Below are 23696 nucleotides of genomic sequence, written 5' to 3' on the forward strand. Positions count from 1 at the left end.
CCCGATAATATATATTTATATTGGCGGAAGCGAATTAAAATATTAAAAAGAGAATCTTGTATTGTAGGCCCTATCATTTGTAAGTCATTCACTGATAAACCTGACGTAGAACGAGCCGATGCATCGAATACGACACGTAATTTAGTTGACTCGCTCTTTTCTCTGATTACAGGATGATGGGGAAGAAAGAATGAATTAATAGTTTTAGGTATTTTAGATTCATTTAAATGACCAAGCTCGGCATACTCGCGTATGAAATCAGAATAGGCTCTTTTAAGCTCTGGTTGCCTTTTAAACCGCGCTTCTAAATTTAAAAATCGTTTTTTGGCTAGTTGATAAGAATCACCTAAACAGTCTCGGTCATCACGGAGTGGTAAACTGACGCAAAATCGACCGTCACTTAAACGTGTAGTAGTGGAAAGGAAATGCTGTTCGCATAGTTTTTCCTCTTGAGTTAAGGGGTTGTTGTGGGGAAAACTTTCTAATTCCCAAAATCTTGACAAGGCCTCTTCAAAATTATAGTTTTCATGTTGATCTATAGATAAATTATTAGGAAAATTGTCATCCTTTAGACAGAAGTTACATATTGATAAATTATTTGGTGTAGAATTTTTAGATAAATTAGGTAGGGGGCCAGCAACGAGCCAACCAAGTTTAGAGCTACGTAGGTTAGGGGTTTTGGTTTGGTCCCCTAGACGGCGCTGCTCTGAGCCTATCAGGTCCCAGAATAAGTCAGCGCCAATGAGCATATCAATAGAGGATGGTTCGTTAAAACTAGGATCCGCTAATTCAAGCTTAGGTAAATTTATGTCTTTGTAATCAAAAGATATCTTTGGCAAATTGCTGGATATTATAGGTAGAACTAAACAAGTCATTGTGACGTTAAAGGAACTATTAATAGATTGCAATTGTAAAATGCATCTTTTCGTATTTAGGTTAACTTGAGCATTACCAATACCAAGTATATTAACGTTTGAAGGCTGAGGAGTCAAGTTTAATTTTTGTTGGACCGACTCGGTAATAAAGGAAGACTGACTCCCGCAGTCAAGTAAAGCTCGCACTGTAATAGATTTGTTAGTTATGGGATTAGATACTAAAACCTTGGCTGTACACAACAACACTTCAGTAGAAGACAAGACGGACATTACTACCGATTGATCAGGCGGAACGCTATTGCTAGAATTTTCACATTCTTTAATAATATGTAAAAGTGAATTATGACGTTTTTTACAAGATCGACAAGAACCTGGAAGCTTGCAGTTGTCAGCAACATGACCTGACCTTAAACAATTTTTACATAATTTCAATGATGCTACTATTGAGTTCCTATCTTCTGGTGACTTGGCCTTAAATGAATAACATTCGTATAGGCGATGGTTACCCTTACAATGTGCACACTCGAAGGTTTTATTAGAATTATAAACAGTGTCCTTAGAAGTGACTACAAAAGACTTAGTTTGCATCTTATTGTTAGGTGCAGTAGAATTTATATATGTAATTTTATTATGTTTGTCTTGTTTATTGCGATGGACAATCTCTAAAATATCAGCACGTTTTCTTAGGAATGTAAAGAAGTCACTAAGTGTAGGTATATCGGACAAATTATTTCTATGTTCCTCCCATTTAAAGGATGTGGCGCTGTCTAACTTTGCTGTAACTATATAAATTATTAAAACGTCCCACTTATCAGTAGGCAGGCCCAGTGTACTGAGGGCGCGCAAGTTTTTAGTAATGTGATCAGTGATGAAACGGAGTGACTTGTCAGTCTCGCGGACGTATTCAAAATTAAAAAGTGATTTTAAATGGTTGTTGATCAATTGTCTTTTGTTATCAAAGCGTTCACATAAGAGTTGCCAGGCTTGTGAATAATTTTGATCTGAAACTTCTAAGTTACTAATGACACGAGCAGCTTCACCTTCCAAGTAAGAATTAAGATAATGAAATTTGTGAATATTTTTAATTTTAGAATTTTCATGAACTAAAGAACTAAATGTTTCTTTAAATTCCAACCACTTGAAATATGTTCCATCGAAACTGGGTATTTTTATTATAGGCAATTTAAACCCAAGCGTTTCATAATTATCATTATGTTGACACGAATTATTAGAATGGTTTGAAGAACTTGAATGGATTTCACAATTAGCTGACTTGGAAGTTGAATACGTTTTAATCATATTTTGAGCAAGAGAAATGTAGTGATCGAAGTCTTGCTCAAAAACATCGCGAGTAGTCAATTCAATTTCTTGATTTGAAATGTTTAAAAATTCTATTTGGTTTTGCAACTCTTCGAATTCGATAAACAAAGCTTCAATTCTAGATAATTTCATCGCAAGCTCAGTTAATTCTACGTCTGAAATAGATTCTAAAGTTTTTAAATTATCGATAAAGTTCTTAAATTTAGTTAAACGTCCCTTTATATTGCTACGTTTAATATTGAGAACCTTAAGTTCTCTAGATTCGGTTTCTGTAGACATTGCGATGAAATAAATAAGAAACTAATAAATGTATTAAAGTTGAATGTAGGTTAAAATTGCATACGATACGCTCCTCGCTTCGTAGTCAGCCGCAGCCTCGCGCGACTATCCGCAGACGCACGATTTGTCACTGGAGTGAAGAGCACAGGTAGCTGCATACACGTAGACAAAGGGTGACGTCACGCGAGTCGACTGTTGCTTGTCCGATGCGCCGATAATGGCTGGAATTGATTTTATAAAACGATTGAAACAATTTTAGAATTAACTTAGAAATATAATGCTCCTTAGCGGTAAAAGCGCGTTTGTCTATTTGATCAAAGATGGGTTTGTATGAATATATGCAAAAATGGGCAAAACTAATTTGTTTTCAAGCTAAATTAAATGAAATAAGCTAATAAGCAGCGAAGAGCAATATAAATAAAGGCAAATACGATGCCACGCAATGCAAGCGTGAATTTAGCGGTTATAGAATGAATGAATGAATCACAAAGAAATGCGCACGTGGGATGACTTTCAACTTTGATGATAGATGAATATAATAGCAATTAGATAATTTAAATTTGTTTAGTAAATAGGCACTCACTATAGCTAGATATAAGCGTAATTAGCGAATTTTTTTTTTAATCATTTAAACGCTGAAAAGCCAAAATATTTGTTTGCAAATCAAAGCAAAAGGCAATTAGGAAAGTAGAAAAGGAACGGGCTCACTTGAGAAAGGCAGGAAGCAACAAAAGGAAAGCAGTTCCAATAGGCGATGCTGGCTGTCTTCCACGTAGGCGTGAGGCTCCTTCGGGATGTTGCTTGAAACGTAGACCGGCGTGAGGAAGTCTAGTTGCACGGGCTCCGATGTAGTCACAGCCCTTTGTAGTCCTCCAAGAAGGTGTAGAAGGCTGGACGGATGCACGTGTCGATGACCTTTGTTTGTCCTTCGCTCGGCAAAATGGTTGGAACTTCGAAATTGTTGTTTCTGGCTTTTGCAGGTCCTGTCACGGTCGCCACTTTGTTCAGTACAGAACAAGAAAATAAAAAACTGTTGGAAATATCTTAGATTCGCGTTTAATTAGAAGAAGTACATTAGTGCGACATGTGTGCGCTTGAGTGCGAGAATTGCGAGAGAGTTGAATGAGTGAGTGCTTGCAGTTGAGTGACGTCGCCCCCGCGCGGCGCGGGCAGCTGTCAAGTTTGGCGCAGACAGTTCCCAATACAATAGCTTTATATTCTAAATATTTTTTTATGGATCGGAGCCATAGTGAAAAAATCACCATATTTTTATTGTTCATTGTTTAGACACTTTTTATAATCTATAGCGATAACAAATAATACTCGAATAGTACTATCATAGCATACGATGAGAGTCAAGATGGTGGATGTATCCTAGCTAATGTTATTCTATCTAGTACCAAAAATATGTATCAAAACTTTACTATTTAGTACCTTGATTTAAAAATTGTACCTTCTTCAGAGCCAAACTAGGTGATTTCGTCCGCTCGTAATTAAAAAAACTTAATAAGAAGCCTATATCTTCTTCCAGACTATGTTCTACATCTGTGCCAAATTTCGTCAAGATCCGTTAAGCCGTTTTGGAGATACCTTCAAACAAATATCCATCCAACCATTTGAATATTCGCATTTATAATATTTCTATGTTTAAGATACACCCGCCATATTAAAATAGCGAACATACTGAGGGGACACAAACGTCGACATTTTAGTAAGGCTAGTGTTGAGTCAATGCACTGGCTCGTTTTCGGATTTTCTTCCTAACATAACAAACAATTAAACCAAATAAATGAACTCAAAATGTATCTCAAACAAAAAGAAACACACTCTTTCAAGTCGATAGTTCCTGAGAAACAAACTAATCGAGTCTCGTATAACGTTTAAATACAATAAAACCTATTTGGAATGTATCACAATTTAAATATTCATTTGAACTTAAAACTGTAATAAAAAGTGTAGGCTGTAACAAACAGCCAAGTTTCTATCTTTGACATTTTTATCCATTGACAAGTTTTTTTTTTGTAAAGCGTATTTTGTAAAATACAGCCCCTCAACATCATTACCATAATTGGACGTCCAAGACAACGTGAAGTTATGAAACTTCTTTGTTATTTAAATAACTAAGAAAAATGCTGAAGCTTAATCTGAATGAAACCGTTTATGTTTGTCATTTTATTTCATATATTTTTAAGAGTTATTGTTGATTAAAAACTTAATAAACATAACTGTGCTGTGACTTTTATGATACTCCGGAGCAATATAAGATTTGAGTAATATTTACTTATACTAAATCTACCTGTTACCTACGACTCCGTCCGCACTGAATTCAAAAAAATCTTAATTAGTAGCCTACATTATTCAAACTTTCGTGAGACATTATACTAAACTGATATATAAACACGGCTAAACACTCACGTATATTCGTCCGGTGGCGGCACCGACTAGTTTCGAGCCCATCGGGGGCCCTTTATCAGGATGAGTGGTACTGGTATTATTTCGCGGACACGGCCCGTCGCTTACTGAGCGCCACCGGATGAATATACGTGAGTGTTTAGCCATGTTTATATATTAGTAGCCTACATATTCTTCTAAGCTATGTTCTACATCTATGGCAAATTTCAGCGAGATTCATGCGACCGTTCTGAAGACACCTTCAAACAAACATCCACTCATCCATCTAAACATTCGCATTATAATATTAGTAAGATATAAGTAAGATTACTTAAACCGTATAGTATAGGAGATTGCAAAAAGAATGTCGTTTACTCTACACACTAGTTATTGACCCTGATTCTCTTTTGTATTCATACACTTCTTATTGAATATACCAAACGCAATAGATATTGCATAGAATAGATGTCATTTGGTTATGCAGGGCACTGACTTAGAAAATAAATGTAAAAAAAGCGATATTTTTCCCTCCTTATTCGTCTGGGGACGGTTAGTGGACCTTAACATTTTGTGTTTAGATTTCATGCTCAAATAGCGTAGACAACACAATGATCCGCATTAAATTGGATATCTTAAACAAATTCCGAAAAATACAAACCATTTTGAAAAATATTACATTCGTATTATTGGGAATTTAAAGTTTGAATTATGTAGTAAGTTAAAATTATGTAGTTTATTCTATATTTACTTTTTTATTTTTTGGAATAACAATTTAATCTTCTTAGTAAATTAAAGTCTCTACAATTCTTAAAGCTAGAATTTAAACTCTACCATTTATCAAATTATTTAAATATTAATGTTGTCAGCTCTTATATTATTTCCGTACTAAGAGGCTTCCTTCCCAATATTAGGCCTTAGTCAACTACTCTGGCCCAGTGCTGTTTAAAAAAGGCGCCTATAGAAAAATAATATCAATATATAATGCTCCATGTTGCTTCCAAATTTTCAATGAATATCGTAACTGAAAATCGTTTGACCTGATTTTATCAAAATAATTAATTTAAACCAAAATATATTCGTGACATTTCAGTTTAAAATAATTTATTATTCTGTCAAATCTTTGGCTCCGACATTAGTATAAATCTAAACTAGATAATAGTTTATCTTTACACGTACATTTAAAATATTTTATCATTAGATTTGATTTGTTTTTAATAGTATAAAATAGATCGATTATCTATAATTATGTTCGGAGTCAATCCATTGTGTTCAAATGTTTAATGGTACCGTTTATTTACATTTTTAGTTTCAAATTGTTTCCGTTGACTAAATGTAAAATACATTTACTCTGAGGAAACCATTTAGCGTTATAAGTATATAATTTGAGCCATATTTAATAACACATTGTTGTTGAACAACTCTCTATATCTCGTCATACATTACTGAGAAAAGATGTACCCTTGTATGTGTAGATGTAAGATACGATTGCATAAGTTATATTAGGCTTTATTTTACGCTACTTTCTTTATTTAACACTTTAAACTTTTAATAGAAACTTTCTTAACAAACTTTAAAACGAAATACTTTACAAACAATTTCCTACATACGACAACAAACCAGTAAACAATCAAACTTCGAAAGAATTTTCAATTACACCAACATGAGTTGTTGAAGCGTAATCACTTACCTGTAACAAAAACATACATAAAACAAATCATTCTATTTATCTTGTACAAGTTTGGAAGACTTCATTTATCGCGAAAATATTTCCCAAACACATATATAAGTTTACCTAAAATGTTGCTCATAGAAATAAGATCGACTTAACCATTTGCTGAAAAAAATCTTCCTATTTCTTTACTCCTTTTTGTAGGAAGCAGGGCAACGTTACCACATTTCTACGACTTTCTTTTGCATGATTACTTTTTAACTTGAGTGTAGTGTGTAACCCTCAGTTTGGTTTATAGTTTATGTATGAAAGCCTAAACTTGGATTTGGAGTAGTCATATAATAAATATTTCCTAACAATGTATGATTACGAGAGTCAGTGGCCCAGGAGTCAAACACTTGCAATCTGCAGGTCCTGGGTTCGAATCCCACCATGTACTAATGTGTTTTTCGAATTCCGATTTACATATTTACATTTATCCGATGTTCTTACTGTAAAGGAAAAGATCGCGATGCAATCTGCACATATCTGAGAAGAAATTCAAAGATATATGTGAAGTCAACCAAACCGCACTTGGCCAGCGTGGTTGACTATGGTCTAGTCACCTCTTACTTAGGGTAGGCTCTGAGCCCCTCAGTGGGTACATATAGTGAGCTGATGATGAATGTATTATTTATAATCCTCTTAAGATCATTTGTATAATTATTAATGCATCTCCATTTTTAAACTGGTTGGTATTCGTGTCATAGCAATGCCCTTTTCATTGTCTTTGTTGCGTTGCCAAAACTATTTATAACAAATCAAAATTAACTAAATATTCAAATCGACTATCAAACAGATGTAACAATTGAATATACAAATGTTTCAGATAACTAACATAATACATCGTGCATCGAAGGTCGGCACAGTATGTACTCCTCCATACATCTCTATCAGCCGTCATATCTGAATCTACGCATATTTTTTACACAATCCATTCATACTTTATTTGGTCTTCCTCTACTTTTGTAGCCATCCACGTTAAATCTCATTACTTTTTTTGTTTTCACGATCATCACCCCTGCGCATAACATGTCCAAACCACGCTTTTGCTCCTCGATTTCCTGATCACTGGCGCTACTTTAAAACTTCCTCTAAAATACACATACAAATAAATTAAGCAAGAATTATAAAGAAATCCTAGACAATTTATTTAACAAACTATAAATTATGTTTTATAAAATGTGCATATGACTAAATACACTCGTCTTTATCATATTAACAAACTAAAATACGAAATTTGAATGCGAAATGCTATTCAAAACTTTGTTTTGTTTCCTAAAATCTTTTGTTTATAAAAGTTAATAAAAACTTCCAATTGTTAATTTAAAACAAATGATTAGTATCACAAATTGCGTTTATAATTGATCACGCGTCATAATTAGAGCATTGACCTTTACGTTTATTTTTAGACGTTCCATTATACGCGTGCCAATTATTAAGAAAAATGTAAACAAAGATGCGGCATTTATTTTTAGCCGTTGTTAATACACAAAAATTCTTTATTTCCTTATTATGAATTATTAAGTCTTTTAGAGTAAAACAGTGGTGTTAATTAAAAATTAATTTAATTAACTAATCAATACTTTATAGATTGATGTATTTTAGAGAATGCTCAGATTAATTGTTGTCTATCTAATATTATAAATGCGAATTGGATGGATTTACATGAATGACTGGATGATGTTAGCTTAAAGATGTCGACCAGAACCAATATAGAACAACACAAACATATAGAACAACAAAGAACCAGATATAGAAGACCAGAACAGCTGCATGGATATCGCTTAAATTTAGCATAGTCTGGTAGAACACATAGCTCACTGATTAAATTTTTTTTAAAGTCTGCACAGATAGAGACGCGGGGGACGGGTAGTATGATATACAAAGTTGAAACTATTAAATAAATTAATTTAATCATTATTTAGATGCGGGGAATTAAAGCCGGGTGCGTTTAAGCCTTAATTCGATTATTTATACGATATTCCAGTAATGGTAATACTTTAATAAATATTTATCGTATACCCGCTTACATCCTACATAGTTCGATTAACAATTAAATTCGCATGTTTTCAACGAAGTCATTCTTTCTGTTGTTTCCAGGCGATTTTAGTTTTAAAATTTTTAAAAATGTACTGCAGATATTTTTTATGTTATATAGCATATTTCGTTATAATTTAAAAAACGGAATACATAATTTTAATATGCACGCACTGTTGCAAATCCAAGATGAAATTACAGATTTCAATTGCTCTGAATAGAGGCTCCTTGTTAATGCCCAGATGCGATGACTAAAGTTCTATTAAATCTCGCCTACTCTCAGACACTACAGATGTACTAAGAATAAAAAAAAAACTTATCTTACTATGGTATTAATATTTTAAATCTTACTAATCTTACTATCTACTTCTTACAAATAGTATAAATCTGAATAGACGGATGGATGGATATTTGTTAGAAGGTAACTCCGAAATGGTTGTATGAACCTCGCTGAAATTTGACATATATGTAGAGTACGGTCTGGAAAAAAACATTGGCTACTAATTAAGCTAGTTTTGCTTATAAGGGCTAAATGTACAGATGATATATAATATATCTCTTTAAACTTTTTTGTGCACCGTACAAGTTACTGTGACGTCATTAGTTCTTGTTTTATTATGTAAGAGTACTTAAGGTACTATAATTACCCGATGACAGACTCCGGTTAATTGGAATACCTCCGGTGGTATATATCGATCAAAAAGGCATCAATCATCATTCCGTGATGCCAAGATTTTCATACAAAAAACTTGTAATACGTTAAATGAACATTTTCGACGTAAAAAAGAATTGCTAAAAGTTCATTAACCTTTGGGAAATAAATCATCCGTAAGCATACAAAACTGAAGCACCTACTTAAACTTATATGCAACGCGCAATAGACTCAACATCAAATGCCATGACGTTCAGAGACCAGAGAAACATTATTTAAGTGTTAAGAAAGTCGACGTGCGCTCTTTACGATCTGAACTTTTACTGCATTCATTGCAAGGTTTCTCAAACCACAATCCCCATAAAAATTTGTCAAAGACAATGACAGGGAAAACTTTATGTTTGATGAAAGATTTTGGTCTCGGAAACCAATAGTTAATTAATAAACTTGGTTAATAAATTAAAAGAATTGACAAGTACCAATTTTTCAACTTATATAAATATAATAGGTATTTTAGTATTCAATATAGGTAATATTTTCTATAGTAGACAAAGAATTTTTTGTATTGTCACATATAATTATGAATTCTATAAATAGCTATGTAAAAACTCAACCTTATAGCAATCATGCCGGTTGTTTTAACATAATTGCAATTTACTGTGAAAGTCAAATAATAAATGAATTGTATTTCCACTACCCTTATAATGCAAATTAAATTCTTGTACAATCATCATTTTAATTTAAATACAGATGTAAATATATTTTTTTAATTTGCAACTAACTTACTTGTAATACAATAACGTAAAGGTTAAGTACAGTCAGCTGCAATAATACCGTAGCAAATATGATATCCAAATATATAGGAACTCCTAAAGTAATCAATTACATAAGTAAAACAAAAGTCGTCAAATTATTAGATACATCGATACTGCACAAATACATCGGAGCGTACACGTCACTACACACTTTGTAAGTATATTTGAATAATATAAAAATATCCTCCAATCTTTTAAATAGTAAACGAATTCAAATTCTTTCCTTAGATCTTATAAAATACGATCGATTTAAATTCGTTTTCCGTTGCCGGCTCTATCGAAATTGTTTATTGGAGTTTTAAATGCCGATTTAACACGTGGGCGACGGTGAGAAAAAACATGTTGGGTAACCGAAGAAAAAAATATTTGGTAAAATGTTCAACATTGGAAACTCAAATGAAGTAAATGTAATATATTTAAATAGAATTTTTTGTACATGTTTTTGTATATTAGAAATATAATAAGTAGCCAAGATTTATTACCGTGTTATGAATGTAGTAAGTCTATTTTTAAATATCACGAGGGAAAATCGATTTTCTCATAAAAATCTGATGTATGAAGAAGATTAACGACTTATCAGACGATGTATTAAAATAGCACGCAATTTGTTTGGAATCAAACACTTTCAGGGATTCGGCAATTTTCATACGCGTTACGCGTCTTGAGAGCAAAATATTATTAAACTTAATATTACCCAAAAAATACAGTTGAATACTGTTTAATTCAACACGTGTTAACCCTTTGAACGCCGGTGAAGGATTTTATGGACCTCAAAGTTTCACAACAAATACTTTCGGTAATAAATATTTAATTACTTATTGGTCATGATTGCATTTCATTATTATAGGACCCTTGTTTATATAGTGTTTTTTATTTGCTCTTAAATAAATTTAATTTTACACGTTATCAATCACCACAACTTTCTTTTTTTTTACAACCTAACTTATTTTAACTTTAAGTGTAAAAATAAATGTAACATCTTTTACGATCAAAATAAAAGAGAAATAAATTTAGTTTTCTTTTTATTTTCACCTCAATATTTATAACACCTTTGGGATATGAAATCACCAAGCGAAGTTATAAAAACTAACGAACTGTCGCATAATCAAGCCGTTTCATACATACATTTTTCCTACAACATAATAAAGTTATAAATCAAATTATTCTGATAACAACATTAATAAAACAAATTGAAAAATTTAATTGTCCCAATGTCAAAATAAGCATTCAGCACATTCCGAAAAAGTAAGCTGTAATGTATAAACACAAAATCTAGTTAGGCCGTAGGAAATTAAAATTCCAAACACTCTCATCATCATCAGCTCACTATATGTCTTCACTGAGTGGCTCAGAGCCTACCTTAAGTACGGTGTGACTAAGACGTCGTAAACAACGCTGGTCCACTGTGGGTTCGTTGACTTTACAAATATCTTAAAATTTCGTCACATATACGTGCAGGTTTGCAGGGTTGCATCACGATGTTTTCCTTCACCGTAAGAAAATCCAATAAATGTACATATTTTTATACATTATTGGTTAGAACCCTTTGGCGGGAATTGCAATCTTTCGTTACCAGGTCAAGTGTCAGATTGATTAGTAAGGGGACATAAACGTTGACATTTTAATAAGGCTAGTGTTGCGCCGATACGCCAGCACAGTGTCGGAATTTCTTCCTAACAATATTTAATTCGAAAAACGCATTGGTACATGACGTGATTATATGATTATTAGATTATAAATCAATTGGTTAACCATCGTAGTAAGTAGTTTTACTTATAAGGTATATGTTCCTTTTATTAACAGAATAAATCGAGAGATATTATAGAAAATATTAAGAAAGATATAAAAAGAAATATTATTATCCATCTGACTAACTGCGGGTGATAGCAGCTATTTATCGCATCCGCATCCTTTTATTTTCCTTTAATATATGTATTCCTATTAATCCGTATATTTTTAAATTTAATTTTAATGACACTGATAAGAGTTTTGTCATTCCGTGAAATTGATAATTATATTTAACAATTTAAGTGCAAGGCCGTCAAATGGTATTACCCGTTTTCAACATTGCCCTTGTGAAATTCATTACGTTCCACGTATTTTATCACATATACAAAGTCGATTAGAAAAAGGTTAAATTACAAAGTTTTGTTTTTAGAATACCACACCACTTTAACAGTGGTAGAGTCCGCTTTAACATCTTCGCACGTATTGGCCCGGCTCGCCCGGTGAAATACCACGACCACACAGAAGACAGCCATGAAGTGGAAGCAATTCCGCGTTTCGTCTGATGAGTGTGCTTCCTGGAAGCCTTGTTTAGTCCTCTTTCCCTTCCCACCCTTTTTCTTATAAGGAAAGGATGGGAAGTGGAAGAGGACTTTCTGGAGTAATTTACTTACATCTATTTAACCACTTTAATTTAGCTTGTAGCTAAAGATTATTCAATACAATTGTTGAATGATGAATTTGAAACTACGACCAAGTGATTAAATGATCGATCCCTAACCAATATGCTATTGGCGGTTATAGTTTGACAAAACGGTTGCAGCGTAATAATCATAAATACATTTAGTATTAAAAATAAATATTTTATTAAAAATAATTTTAATTGGAGCGTCCGTGGCTCAGTGGTCAAGCTTGTGCAAGTAGATTTGCAATCTGCAGGACCTGGGTTCATATCACGCCATGTACCAATGTGTTTTTCGATTTTCGATTTACATATGAACATTTATCCGACGTTCTTACCGTGAAGGAAAACATCGTGATGCAACCTGCACATAACTGAGAAGAAATTCAAAGATAAGTGTGAAGTCAACCAACCCGCACTTGGCCAGTGTGGTTGACTATGACCTAATTACCCTTAACTTAGGGTATGCTCCGAGCCCCTCGGTGGGAACGTATAGTGAGCTGATGATGATGAATTTTTATTATATTAAAAATAATCTCTACGTTGTCTACTGACAGACAGATATTTGCACGCTGTCTTTTTATATTACAAATTTGTTTCAGTTAAATTTACTACAGTTTATTTTAAGTCTCAGAAGAATCGTGCGAGTTTCAATTTATCAATGTTACTTCTATATCTCTACATAAGATAATCTAGTTTAGATGAGTAAATAAAGTAAGAAATAAAATAGTATTATATATTTTTAGAATTCTCTGTTCTGTGACGCATCGAATCGGCAAATACGTTTATAAACAATGTTTCCCGCAGATTCCACTATTTCATAGAACGTATTATCGTAACCAATGGCTCGTGATGACCGGAACGATTTGTGTCAATAGTGTTATTACGTATTTCCGGTTCCTGTTCATTATTGCACCACATTAATCTTCGATTGATATCCAGTACATTCATATATTAGAAAAGTAGTTACATCTCACTAATATTATAAATGCGAACGTTTCAACGGATGGATCATTGATAGAAGGTATAATATATCCAGAACGGCTAGATGGAACTCGCTGAAATAGCGAAGTGACCGTTGCCCATAGACATACGCAATCGCATATGCGTTGCCTACCTTTAATCGACGGAGGAGAGGATGGACAAAAAGAAAATATTTCCCCTTCCATGCATCCTCTCATTCGGAAACTCCACTTCCACTCCCCATCCTTAGAAAACATCCAACATCCTAAGAAAAAGGGTAGGAAGGGAAAGAGGACTAAATTAGGCATCCGGGACGAACACACATCAGACGAAACGCGGAATTGCTTCCACTTGACGCGTGTCTTCTGTGTGGTAGGGGTATTTCACCGGACGAGCCGGGCCAATTCGTGCGAAGATGTTAAAGCGAGCTCTACCACTGTTAAAGTTGTAGAATAATCGTTGGATTACAAGACCAAAGCTTCTGTATAAAACATATTCATCCTCCGTCATTATCATTGACAAAACAGAGAAAACAATATGTTTTGACCGGGGATTGCCGTCTCGGAAACCTACGCTAAGAAAGTTTTTTTTTCAATTCCGTGCGGACGGAGTTTCAGACAGCTAGTTTCATAATATGAATAAAAAATGTTGTAGCACCAGATAGATTTATTTAAATAAATGTTTTGTAGATTTTATTATTGGTTAATGTCCATTACTACAATAGAGAACGTTTGAATCTAACTCAATTAGGAAGACATTAATATTCATCGAGGCTATTGATAACATAAGCTTTTGTTAGAAATCACGTAGATGGGATCCAAATCGTAGGACTTAGCAGTGTAGTAGCATGTAACATAACCAAAAAACTTAAATATAAATAATTTAATTACGTATTTAATATTTATAAACTTAAAACTTTAGAACAAGCAAAAAAGAGTACGGATCAAGCATCTGTCGATATCTGTCATAATAAAAAACAGTTTAAGAACATTAATCGAATAATTGAAAAATCTAAAAAATCGCATTTATTGAGTATTAAAAGATAGAAATTCATAAAGAGTACGCTATGAATTTACTTAATTACTACAGCTTTGCTTGCTTCATTAATAATATAGCCTCGCATCATTCGAAAATAGATTAAAATCATTGCTATTTGAAAAACCTTTTAATACATATCAATAATTTTTTAAGTGAAAAAATTGTTTGTAAATCGCTCTTATGACCTGCAATTTAAAAATTACCAATAAATTGCAGGAAATTATTGAATATTTTTTTAATTATCTTAATCATTATCATCTCTGTTCGACACACAACTATACGTATTACGTGGGAAGGGTATTCGTTTCCTTCTATTGAATTCTCGTTAGCTTTAAACGGTAATACTTGTCCGAAATTCGTCGTTATGATGTATATTCGACAATTTCTCACAACTGCAGGATAATTTTGAACATCTTAATTAATTTCAATGTACTTTAACGTTGTAATTAATTCTAATAAAAAAAAACTGTTTAAAAATTAAGCTGTATCAAAATTTAAACTCTTTAACGTTTTGTAAATAGAAAGTAACTTAATAATAAATATTATAAATCAAACATAATTTAACATTTTCAAAAGTTTCTTAGTTCACAAATTTATTCATCGTATTGACGTGAATTAACAGATTCTACTTTACATTATATATTACTTAATATATACATAGTTCTACCTCTATCTACCTCAAAACGTCTATTCAATTACAAAGAATAAAACAACAGTGAATCAAAATAAGTACGCATAAATTATTTTGACATATAACATTTTGAATGTCTCGGATTTAATTGGTTTTCCAACAATTCCGAATTGTGTTTTTTTTTTTTATTTCTTACGAGACCAATGGGTCCAAATATAGTGACGCGACCTTGCGACCTGCCTTAAAGCTGTATTAAACAGGATAAATTTATCGTACAAGTGACAGAGTCATCCGTAAATAATTACGGTTATTCAAAACTCAATACTCTTTAGGAACAATTACTGTCAAAAAGTATTGAAATATAGACATCGATAAAATTATAAAAGGGTTAACTAAAGATATATCAACAAGGTTGTAACCTGTAATTTATATTGTTAAGACTTCAATGTTTAATTGTACGTAATTTAACGGCTTAAATTCATTAATTAGTTGCTGTATAAATTTAAAATAACATTCTTGGATGAGCGTCGGTGGCTCAGGTGTCAAGCACTTGACTTGCAATCTACAGGTCAGGGTAATGAGCTGATGATGATTCTTGGGTGTAATACAGATTGGTCAAAAAATGTATTAACATACTATCTTTCTATGATTAGAAAAAATCTAGGATATTGTCATCACAGTAAATGTTAAAGCCATGTTAGATATCTAGCTGAGATTTTTGTATCGTTATAACAAATATCAGACGTACATAAAGTAAGTGATATTTGGGATTTAAATCCATTCTCAAAATAAAAGACTGATTGTTATTAAGAAAAAAAATATAAACAGACATAATACCAGTTTAGTTCTTTTCAGCCAATTATATTTTATTTTATATTTTAAATACTTTTTTCTGTAGTTAGGGAAATAAATTAAGATGATATACTAAAAATAATTACTTACATTTTAATTGTTTTGTCTCCTTGAGTTGCGTATTTGGGCTAAGGTGACGCTCGTTCACTCTGTATGTTTACTTCACTAAAAAGTTTTTATAAAAAGAAACATTCTAAATTTAAAAAGAAAAATTGAACACACATTAAATCTTTTAATGTCAAGTCACATTGTACACATATATTCAAGTTTTCAAATTTCGAACGAAATAGATCGCGAACGAGAGTCGAAAGCGCCTGCGGCCGTCCACCGCGGAGTTTTGTGTAGAAATGAAAAGTACAAGAATTGTTCCCGCTACGCCGCTATCAGTGACTATCCCTACATCGAGTTTTCTCCGAACCGACGGAGGTCAATTAAAAGAAGATTACGAAGATTGAACTCGAGCCAATTTAACTCAAGTGCATTTAAAAAGCATTGACTTTATCACGGATTTACGAAATGCGAAACAATTGAAAAACTTTGTTCAGTAACCATAGTTACTTTGTACTTTAATTTCATAGTTTTAATTTAACTATAAAGAACCCTTATTAAACTATTAACAGTCGATGTAATAAAATAGTTTATCTCTGTAAACACTTTGTAAATGCGCCCAAACATTCTCGAATTACAAATTGTTCTGATAGTTCATATCTGAATGTTATTAAAAATATATACACTTGTGTACAGATAGGAAGAGACCTTAACTTCTTATCAAGCTCATTGATCCCGAACTTGACTTTTTAACGTCTTAAATACAATTATTAATACATAAGGAAAAAATCTTCCTAATATTCACTTACTCGTAAACAATCACATGAGACTTGGGTCCTCTGACGTCATAATGGTCTTACAATTTTTGCAAAAGAATCTGGTATTAATGTATTTGGTAGATTGATAGTCACTTCATTAGACTAGCTTTTGTCCGCGACATCCGCACAGAATTAAACGTGTTAATTAGTAATCTATGGGTTTTACCAGATTATGACCTACATCTATGCCAAATTTCAGCGATATCCATCCTACCATGTAAATTTCGCATTTATAATATTAGTAAGAAGTAAGATAATATTATGAAGATTCATAAATCTGAGCATTAAACAGATCGTTTGTTTGTTTGTTTTTGATAAAAGTTAAAAAGCTTCTGGTACCATGAATTCTCTGATTTCTACATTAATTTTCATCATATTATTGCATTATTATTTTGTGTATAAATGTTGACTTAACTTTGTTCTTATATTTACTTATTTTTTATAATAACTTAAGCACAATTAACAGTACACTTTATCTACAAGTATGGTCTCAGATAAATTGCTGTAATATACGATCACGCACTTCTTTTGATCCGCTTACAGCACCCATCAAGCTTACGCGTGCCCACAACTTACAAGACTAGGAGTGCGTCCTGACTTCATACTCACGGCCTTTTATAAACTTATCTTTTACAATAGAATGGTGTCATGGTAATATAATGTAACAACCTAGTGGCAAGTTTTTGAGTGTATTCATTACAAAGTGACTTTTCTTTGATATCTTATTTCTTACTAATATCATGAATGCGAATGTTTAGATGGATGGATGGATGTTTGTTTGAATGTATCTCAGGAACGGCTCAACAGTATTCATGAAATATGGCACACATGTCGAACATAGTCTGGAAAAACACATAGGCTACTTATTTTGTTTTTCCTTCTTAATTACGCGCGGACAGAGTCGCGGGCGACTGCTAGTTAGACAATATATATGACCGTCGATTAAAAACCATAATTAACGATTTTCACTAAATCATGATAATTTATTATACTTTATAACGGAAAGGGAAACTACATTTAATATATATTTAACGCACTTTGTTAAAAACTTGCAATAAATTTTCACGGTAATCTGAAACAAAGACGCATGTAAATAACCTCTTGCCCACTGTTGATAGTCTTACATCAATACACGTACAAATCCCACGATCTTCCCACGCTAATGATAACAAAATGACGGTACTGAAATGTCTATAAATTTAAAGTTTCGAAGCCGATTTCAAACAGTGTAGTACATTTTTTATCAAACGCCATTACGGTGTTCTAAAATTAACGGCGGAAATAGATTTTTAAACAAGAATTGAATAACTTTATAAGTAAAGGATGAGAAGTGAAAGTAAATTTTCTGGATGAGAGGATGCATGGGAATGGAATATATTCTCTTTCACTGCATCCCCTTCTCCGTCGATAAAAAGTACGAAACGCATCTGCGATGGGCAACGGTCACTTCACTATTCCAACGATTTCAGGTAGCCACTCGCTCGTTTGTCACCTTAAAATTAAAAAAAATAGGTTTTGCTACGAACAGATTGTTTTTTGTAGAACACTTTTACGACGTTTTTTTAAAAAATGTTGCGAAATAAAAGTTGCAGTTTTTAGTGGCCTTTGCGTACTGGAAAATCCCAAATACTCTAGAATTCTAGTAAGATAGCCTTCAGAATCTCTGTGATATTGTATAGTTCAAATAATGCTGTCTGCGTTACCAAATATCGAATACCTTTGTAGCCGATATTCTCAATCCCGGGAGTAAAAATGTCAAACAGAAATATATTTCTGTCGCTTTGTGCTGAAGCCAAGACTAGATTTCCAGAGCTCTCTTTGAAATGTGCATAGAATTAACGTCTTGAAAATGACCTTGTAAATTGAGTCATAAAAACCGATAGTCTTATTAACGATATTGTTTTGTTCATTATAAGACAACTAGTTGTCGCCCGCGACTCCGTCCGCGCGGAATAAAAAATAACCTAATGCGTAGCCTATGTGTTCTTCCACACTGTGTTCTATATATATGCCAAATTTAATCGAGATCCGTTCAGCCGTAGTATAGATACCTTTAAATAAACATCCATCTATCTAAACATTCGCATTTATAATATTAGTAAGACGTAACATTATAAGACTTTCAGTCAAATATAAAATAATTGTCACTATAACAGAACTGTCGTTCTATCCAATGTCATATTATCCATTATACATAACTACCGTAGTTATGTATAATGGATACATAGATCCCTGTAGACTTATAATAGTTTCCGATTATCAAAATTGAAAAAAAGGAATAACGGAACGTACCATAGTTTATTTTCTTCATTACAAACTACGTACATTAACGGTCAAGTAAGAAATCAGTAATAAACTCATGAATCAAGAGAACTATAATCGATTTAAATGGAATAACTCAATCTGTTCATTTTAAACTCATTACACGGGCGTAGTTGATGGGTTTCCTTTATTTGGTGCTGCTTGAATATGTTTATTTAGTAAGTCGCGTGACCGAAACGATTACATCGATGAAATACATTCAATTATGTTTTCTGGACGATAAAATAATTATTATGTGACTTTATATGAATGCTTAAAATATTTAACAAGGAAGTTTTTGATTTGAGACAAAATTTTGGTGAAAAATGACGATCCCATTTTACAAAAAGTTCAAGTGAAACTAAACTCAGAATTGTTAAGTGGTCAAAATAACTCTTAGTGTAAGTTAGATTTTAAAAATGTAAACTAATCGCTGGTTAGGTACTTAACCTAACCAAATAAGTCATAGTCTTACAGTTCTTGTTATTATATTGTATTCTTGTTAGAAACGGCACAACAATATATAAAGAAAGAACTACGTTATGTTGTGCTGATAATAATAAAAAATCTTCATTCAATAATTTATTAATTCATTTATTAAAATTTACTATTGATATTTTTAACTGAACCAAAGTTAAAATTGACAATTTTACTAGTTCTAGTTTAATTAAATAGCTCGCTGTTAACTTCATCGTAACTTTGTGTTCCGGCAACTTCCTTTCTGCGTATATTTTTAGAAAACTCGTTTATTAAAATTTAATAACAGACTGTTTATCAAAATAACAAATATGAACATACAACAAATATGTAGAACGAATTTATCGTCACTTAAAAACAACACTGTCATGCGAAAAAGGAAAAAAAATCCCTTTGGACTAAAAAGTCATTTAAAAAAAACTTTCGTTTAAAATACTACATTGCCAGCATCATAATTTCAGACAATTATCAGACAATGATCGCTAGCAATTTGTAATCGCTTCAAAGTAATGAAGTTTAAAAAAATCCGTTTCTGACAAATCACGTAAAGGTGTAACATAAAAAAGACGGTAAAGACGGTCTAATATCATATTAAAAGTGGGACGGACGTGACCTGGCATGTACATATAGACACATTAACATTTCTCTACATAAAACGTTTACATCTCCGCCAAATGTTCCACGATGCGCGTAAATATAAGATCAAACGACTTTCATTCAAACTCAATAATAACGCAGCTAATGTCACAGGATGCATTCATGAATGACCTTAATATACTTTTCAGCAGAGAAATAAACACAACTATTTTTTTTTCTGTGCATCCTCTCCTCCTTTGATTAAAAGTAGGCAACGCATATGCAATTGCGTATGTCTATGGGCAACGGTCGCTTCGCTATTTCAGTGATTTCAGGTGGCCGCTCGTTCATTTGCCACCTTATGATATAAAAAAGCTAAGTACATATAATACCACATATAATATCGTAAAGCTGCTTGAAATATTTTAGTAATTTTATAAGTCATCCTATAGTCTGTAATTGTCTTTGTAGCTTTCCCCATTCAATCTCTACTACTTTCCTATAATATGGTTTAGTAATATATTATTATATAATAGTAACTTTGAAAAAGAATGGAACATTATTTTTTTGCTGTTAATTATTCCTTGTTTTAATCATGTTTATCTTAACTTATTAACTGCAAGAAAGTAAAGAACGAAACACTTAACATTCTTAAGAAGCAATCCAGAAAATCTGATTAGTCAATATTTTTTTCTATAAATGTTTTATGTACCCCTGACTATCTCAGCAAGTACTAATGCTACAAATATAGTTAAAATAATAATAAAACATTGACGTAAATCAAAAGTACAGGAACAAAACAATTGAAGCAACAGAAAAAAAAATGTTGAACATTTAAATTATGATAGCCAGTATCTAAAAAGGTATTTTGGCAAAGCTAAAACGAACACTTGACATTCCGAAACAAACTGGCGCCGGGAACATTCGATTTTTATAGCATTCTGTTTTCTATTGTTAGTACAATACAGTGTTTATAGAAATATTTTATGCTGTGTTTATATAGTACGAAACGATAAAGTATTGACTCATGTCAGACTACATAAATGATAGGCAAATAAAGCTAGCTAAACACCTTTAGTTTCGAATAATTATTCTTAATTAAACTGAAACGTAACGCCTTCATGACCACATGTTTTTGTTACTAAAAAAAGGAACTCGCGGAAAAAACAGTACGTACAAGAAGTCTGAAGATGTATTTTGTTCTATTAAAAAAACTAAACTGTTCGGTTAAAAGGATTGTGTATAGAAAAAAAGGTCTTGACAGACGGACGGACGGACAATAAAGTGATAATATAAGGGTTCCGTTTTTTTTCTATGAGGTACGGAACCCTAAAATTGAGAACTGTATTGTTTAACTGACACTGTTGCCTTCACACGTATTGTAAATGAACAGTTCAATTGTTCAGTTGAAACTCTAGATGTGTAGCCGGCTTTATTATATTAATGTTACATACTATAGGTGTTTTACATTTCGCACGATTCTGACACACTTCATTTACATCTACATACGTTATCAATTTAAGGTCGTTAGTATAAAATTTAGTATATTATTATGTTAATACGATATTTACCAAGCTTTTTATTAAGTAACTAGGTGTCGCCCCCGACTCCATTTGCGGGGAATTACAAAAATGATAAGTAGCCTATGTGTTTTTCCAGACTATGTTTTACATCTATGCCAAATTTCAGAAAGATTCACGTAGCCGTTCTTACCTTCAATCAAACATCCATCCATCCATCCAAACATTCGCATTTATAATGATAGTAAGATAGATTTTTCTCTTTCAATATCGTTTCACTATTAAAAGAATTGGAACGTTAAATAAATTCTCAGTAAGAGTTGAAGTTTGCATTAAAAAAAATAACTTTCAACTGTCATATTGAGTTCTTTGTACTGAAAGTGAAAGTACATTATCATTTACAATCGAATTGAAAAGCGATACTTGATTTGATTTGAATAATGATTTCAAAAAGTTTTCGATTTCATGTAAATGTAATTTGCCAACGAAATGGAAAATGTATCTTCTCGACTTTATGTAAAAAAAAATACAAAAACAATTTAAAGCCTGATTTATTATTCTGATTTTTTTTAAAGATTTTCGAATAAATTTATTATTTATTTAGTCTATATTATATATAAAAGAAAGTCGTGTTAGTTACACTATTTATAACTCAAGAACGGCTTTACCGATGTGGCTGAAAATTGGTGAGGAGGTAGCTTAGAGCCAGGAGACGGACATTATTTATTCATATTTTTTTTCGAATTTATGCCTTGAAGAGCTGCTTTTTAATTTAAAAAACTTACTAATATTATAAATGCGAAGTTTTAGATGGATGTGATGTGGATGGATGAATGGGTGGGCTACACTAATTAAGTTTTTTTATATATCCACGCGGACGGAGTCGCGGGCGACAGCTAGTTAATTAAAGTACTTTATTATTAAAATAAATAATAAACTTGTTATATAAATTAATAAAACTTTAATTTTTCGAGTATTGAACTAATAAACGTCTCACAAAATTATTTTCGCCGAAACGTTTAATTTAGGTTAGGAGCGTAACATTGCGAGTTGCTCCCATTATTCAGCACTGGACCCACGCGGTTTATTTCGATCTAAATCAACACAATCAAAAAGACATACGTTAGTCGTAATGCATTTTCGCAATGTCGCAAAACAAATTACACTTTTCGTATTTCGTAATATGAAATTCTCTGATGTATTCAAACATAAATCTGGTGCGAAATCAAAGAATGAAACCAGGGTCACACATAAGGTATGTTTTAAAAAATCGAACGTTTTGATCATCGTTGAAACATTGCAGAAATAACTCAAGGTAATGTTTACTTAATACAAGACATATGATTAATGTACGTGGTAAAAGACAGTAGATTATACATTCTCAAATCAGTATTATTACATTAAGGGCAATTATTACAATTGAATAAAAGGCAAATAAAACATTCTTTATAGGTAATGAAAACTACAATCAAAGTATATAATTAGTAGCGAGGAATTTAGCTAAATAGTCATGATAGAAAAATTAAACCATAATACTTTACTTGACATTCAACCCTAATTTAGTCTAGATTCGAGCCCCTTGGTAAGGACGCAAATGAGCCAACGACACTCATAGCTGACTTACGCGATTGTTTTATGTTTTTGAAATTAACTTTAAGAGCGTCGGTGGCTCAGGGGTCAAGCACTTGACTTGCAATCTGCAGGTCCTGGGTTCGAATCCCGCCATGTACCAGTGTTTTTTTCTATTTCCGATGTTCATATGTACATTTATTCGACATTCTTACGGTGAAGGAAAACATCGTGATGCAACCTGCACATATCTGGGAAGAAATTCAAAGATATGTGTGAAGTCAACCAACTTGCACCTGGCCAGCGTAGTTGACTATGGTCTAATCACTCTTAACTTAGGGTAGGCTCCAAGAAAGTGGGGATACATAGTAAGCTGATGATGAAATTAACTTTATTAAAACTAATTTCTGTTTAAC

At 32.4% G+C, this 23696-nt stretch overlaps 2 protein-coding genes across 3 annotated transcripts in view; both read right to left on the reverse strand.

Moving 5' to 3' along the window:
• The window catches only part of LOC106125054 (uncharacterized), a 10649-nt gene extending 8175 nt beyond the window's left edge, over nt 1-2474 (reverse strand). The window contains exon 1 of the mRNA XM_013322140.1: nt 101-2474. Within this exon, the coding sequence (XP_013177594.1) occupies nt 101-2474 (2374 nt within the window). The remainder of the gene's footprint in view (nt 1-100) is intronic.
• Nucleotides 1-23696, reverse strand: part of NGR-A26 (neuropeptide receptor A26) — a 69149-nt gene that overhangs the window by 24952 nt on the left and 20501 nt on the right. The window contains exon 1 of one of the 2 annotated variants that reach the window (XM_013322809.1): nt 16062-16297. The exons of the other annotated variant lie outside the window; for it this stretch is intronic. The gene's annotated coding sequence lies outside the window, so the exon portion shown is untranslated. Of the gene's footprint in view, nt 1-16061; nt 16298-23696 lie in introns of those variants that run through there. 2 annotated transcript variants of the gene reach the window in all.

The sequence above is a fragment of the Papilio xuthus genome, unplaced genomic scaffold, assembly GCF_000836235.2.
Source record: "Papilio xuthus unplaced genomic scaffold, Pxut_1.1 DF825928.1, whole genome shotgun sequence".
Taxonomy (NCBI): Eukaryota; Metazoa; Arthropoda; class Insecta; order Lepidoptera; family Papilionidae; genus Papilio; species Papilio xuthus.